Genomic DNA, 3862 nt, shown 5'->3' with positions numbered 1-3862 from the left:
GCTAGGTTTTGTATAACTAATCCCCCTTGTACTAAAGGTTGTGTAATTGTGCTCCATTTAATAAGATGTAATTTTTTCTGCTGAGGAGATGTACCCCAGAGAAAATTTATTTGGTATCGATTTAGATGGGATATTATATAAGTTGGAATTCTAATGTATTGCATAATATGATTAGGAAGGTGATTTAAAGTAGAGCGAATTAAAGTAGTCCTTCCTGCTTTTGATAAAAAATTTATTTTCCAACCGGCCAACTTATTTTTAAAGTTGTTAATTAAAAATTGATAATCCCTTTTTGTTGGTTGTTTGATAAAAATAGGGAATCCTAGATATTTGACAAAACTTTTCTCCTCATTCATGTGAAAAAGTTGTAGTACAGATGTTCTAGTTGCAGATTTGCAGTTTTTTGAAAACAATATTTTTGATTTGTCAAAATTAATAGTTTGTCCAGATAAGTTGGGTCAACATGGCCACAACTCATAATGTATAACCATAGGTGGGTCACAACTCGTATCAATGAACCATCGTTCTTAAAACATGAAAACATATGGACCGTCAAGGCCTCTTACATACTGTACAAAATGAACCTCTGTCTATAAAGCCTCTAAGAGTATTAGACATCAAACAGGACAGGGCACCGGCCTACCAATAAGTCTGTAGCAAAACTCGGACATGATGACTCATAGACTCGGCTGCACTCCAGATGAGGTGGAGTCTTAGCAATCCTTCGCTAAATGCTAACCTCGTCTACTATGAGGGCTCGTCAAACTGATTATATATACCTGCAGGCATGAATGCAGTGTCCACAACAAAAGGACGTCAGTACGAATAATATACCGAGTTGGTAACACTACAACATTTTATGCCTACAGCCACACTAATTTAGGCAACGCCTTAAAAAGTATTGTCAAAAGTATCTGTAGGAACACTTTTTAGGCGTGGCCTTTGAGTATAGTCTTCGGCCACAGCTTTTAAGGTAACACTTATAAAGCGTTCCTTTTAAATATAAAGACAATATTTTTTAAGTGTCGCCTAAATCTAAAAATTTTGGCCACGCTTCTTAGGTGCATTGCTACGTTTTTAAAGGGTTGTTATATTGTCATATTAAATACAACACTTTACAAGCGTACCCTAAAAATTCTTTATAAAATATTTCCCCAAAAATTTCCCACCAAAATTGCACTTTGTAAAATATTTCCTCCAATTCTAATAATTCTAAAGACGTTCAGTTAGGAACTATAGGCAAAAGTCTAAAAATTTCACTCCAAAATTTCCCCCCAGTACAATATCATCGTCCTTTCCCCAAATTTTTCTCTCACTGCGCGCAGCTTCACCTTAACCTAATTTACTCCTTTCAATTCTCTGTTGCATGTGTCTTCAGATTACTCTCACCCATATATTGCAAATCTCCATCCCTTTCTCTATTGGTAAGTATTTCTTTGCTCAAAACTTTTCTATTTTTTTCAATTTTTAGTTTTGTTCTTATACCGTAAGATTCAATTTTTCTAGTTTCTTAGTAATGGGGATGAAAAATAATCTTTTATTGTGTACAATATCTGGGTACCTCTGTACAATCTTTCTTTTATACTCAAAGCTTTGAACTTTTTATAACTTCAGATTCTTGGGCTAAAAAGAAGTAATTTTGTTTTGTTTAATTTTGGGTATGCTTCGTTAATTTGGGTTTTCGTTTACACTGATTTAGCTTCTGGCTAACTATAGACTTATTGATATGTACTGTTTTGGACCTTTATTTGTTTGCTTACTTTGTATTTTTTTTTTCTTGGGTTATTAATTGGGTTCTGAGTAAACGAAATTAGACTAATTTGTTTGCTTACTTTGTGTATTTCGTTGGTTAAATAGACTAATTTGTTTGCTTGCTTTGTGTATTTCGTTGGTTTTCTTGTGATTAATTGTTTGTGGGTTCTTTAAGATGTTATGTTATTTGCACCAATTTAGTTGTTTAGCCATCACAAACTTCTCCTTTAGTTTTGGTTGTGTGAGTATTTTTCTTTTGGGGTAGTGGATCTTTGTGTCGGTGCTTAAATTTTGAGATGATAGTAGCTGGAAAAATAGTGTAACGTGAAGTTTACCAAATTTACCATTGGGTCTGATCTAGTCAATTCTCTATTCATAGAAAAAATCATTATCCGAAAACAGTAACAATATTTACATGTATATTGGATTTGAGTGTTTTCCAATTTTTATTTTCACCTATCGCATTCATCATTATTGATACGACTAGGAAAAAAATTATTGCATCAATAAATGAATACAGATGTATTTTTTATATTGACATTTATAAGCTTTTTTATGATACAATCACGCATCTTAGTTCTCTTTCATTGAAATCAAGTATAGAGTGCACAAAACAACTGACCAAGATCAGTTGCAAATAAGGAGCAGACAGAAACTCGGGCCCCAAAATCATAAAAAAATTAAATTCTTGGTCAGACCTCTTATTATTCAGAAGGCAGCCTCTTGGATGTCTGGTACAGCTACACGTTTAGGTATAAGAAAATTTATGTTCAAGGGTAGCAGGAGATCAACAAGGTGCAAAAGAAAAATAAGTCTTGAAGAAAATATTATTTTTAAATGAAGTTTCTGATGTCCAGAGACTTCATGCTGGGCATCTCCTCATCCTTGAACTCTTCCCTCTTCTTCTGAGTTTCCATTGCTTCAGGAGCATCCTTTTTCAGTTCTTCTAATTGTGCCTTTGCAATCTTCAGCTCTAACTGTTCTTTGTATTTAGGCAGATCTTCCTTACGAATGCCAAACTTCTGGTTGATCTTATCAAACTCAGCTGTTAGAAGAGCTATTCCCTTTTTGTCATTCCTCATTAGTGGCTTTTTGATTTCTTTCTCAACTTTATCTAGTGCTGCCATCTGCAGATCCTCTATACCTTGCTCATTGATAAGGCCCCTCTTGACACGCATCTCCTTCAGTTTCAATAAATAAGTCCGAGCATCTGGAATTTCATGAGTTTCTACTTCAATGTTGAACTTAATTATTTGAGACTCTGATAAGAGATTAGCCTTTTGTCTTACAGAGTTCATGACTTTGGCATACTCAGATACAGCAACAGGATCTTCTGGATCTATGTTGATCTTCTCCTTTCGTAGAAAACCAATTAATGTCTCGAGCTTGTTCTTAACCTCATAAAAGATGTCCTTCAACACCTGATCTCCCTTCAGTGCAGTGGGAGCAACACCTTCTTTGGCAAAGCAACGAATTGGAATTGCATGCTTGGGGCGAAGGACAACCTGACCAGCGCATAACTGGCGAGTGGATCTGGAAAGCAAGCGAGAAGCGAGAGCCATTTGATGGATCGAAATTACAGCTTTTGTCGATGAAATTCGAAACAGAAGCAGTGAGTTTTATCGGAGTGTTCAAAAGCTCTGTACTGCTGATGTTTCGAGGGGCGAGTTCTATTACCACGACGTTTTCCGCTCGTCTTTTATGGGAATACACATTTATAAGTTAAACATAATAGCTAGTTAGATTTTCTCCTGCACAACTGACTCCCTCTGCATATTAGACTGCCCGGCCCTTATCAGTACCTTCAAAACGTGAGTATTAGAGAGTGCTGCCTGTTGCACGTCAACAGAAAACTGGGTTACTGCTTCACTAGATTGTCCAGCTTTGTCACGAGCATCATTCACATTTTTTGCACCTGTAACATCACCATCTTCAACATGTTTATCCAAAGCCTTCCTAACAGCAGCAACTTCAGTTCTTGTGACCTGCTTGTGACTGATTTTTATCCTAAATTGTTTGCTGATACGTGTACATTTTCCTTTTACACATTTGCTAGTTTACAACATATGTCCTTTCTTAGTAAGCTCATTACTTATCCTCCTTATTTTTG

The 3862-nt window shown here is 35.7% G+C and overlaps 1 protein-coding gene across 1 annotated transcript; it reads right to left on the bottom strand.

Annotated features, from left to right (window-relative positions):
* Nucleotides 1-2490: 2490 nt before the first annotated feature.
* Nucleotides 2491-3336, bottom strand: LOC109218503 (probable ATP synthase 24 kDa subunit, mitochondrial). The gene has a single exon (XM_019382867.1). It carries the CDS (start codon nucleotides 3312-3314, stop codon nucleotides 2586-2588), a length of 729 nt encoding a protein of 242 aa, XP_019238412.1. The 5' UTR covers nucleotides 3315-3336; the 3' UTR covers nucleotides 2491-2585.
* Nucleotides 3337-3862: the final 526 nt, after the last annotated feature.

Source organism: Nicotiana attenuata, unplaced genomic scaffold (assembly GCF_001879085.1).
Source record: "Nicotiana attenuata strain UT unplaced genomic scaffold, NIATTr2, whole genome shotgun sequence".
NCBI classification, from domain to species: Eukaryota; Viridiplantae; Streptophyta; class Magnoliopsida; order Solanales; family Solanaceae; genus Nicotiana; species Nicotiana attenuata.
Note: the sequence above shows the minus strand (reverse complement) of the source record. Positions and strands in the feature narration are given on the sequence as shown.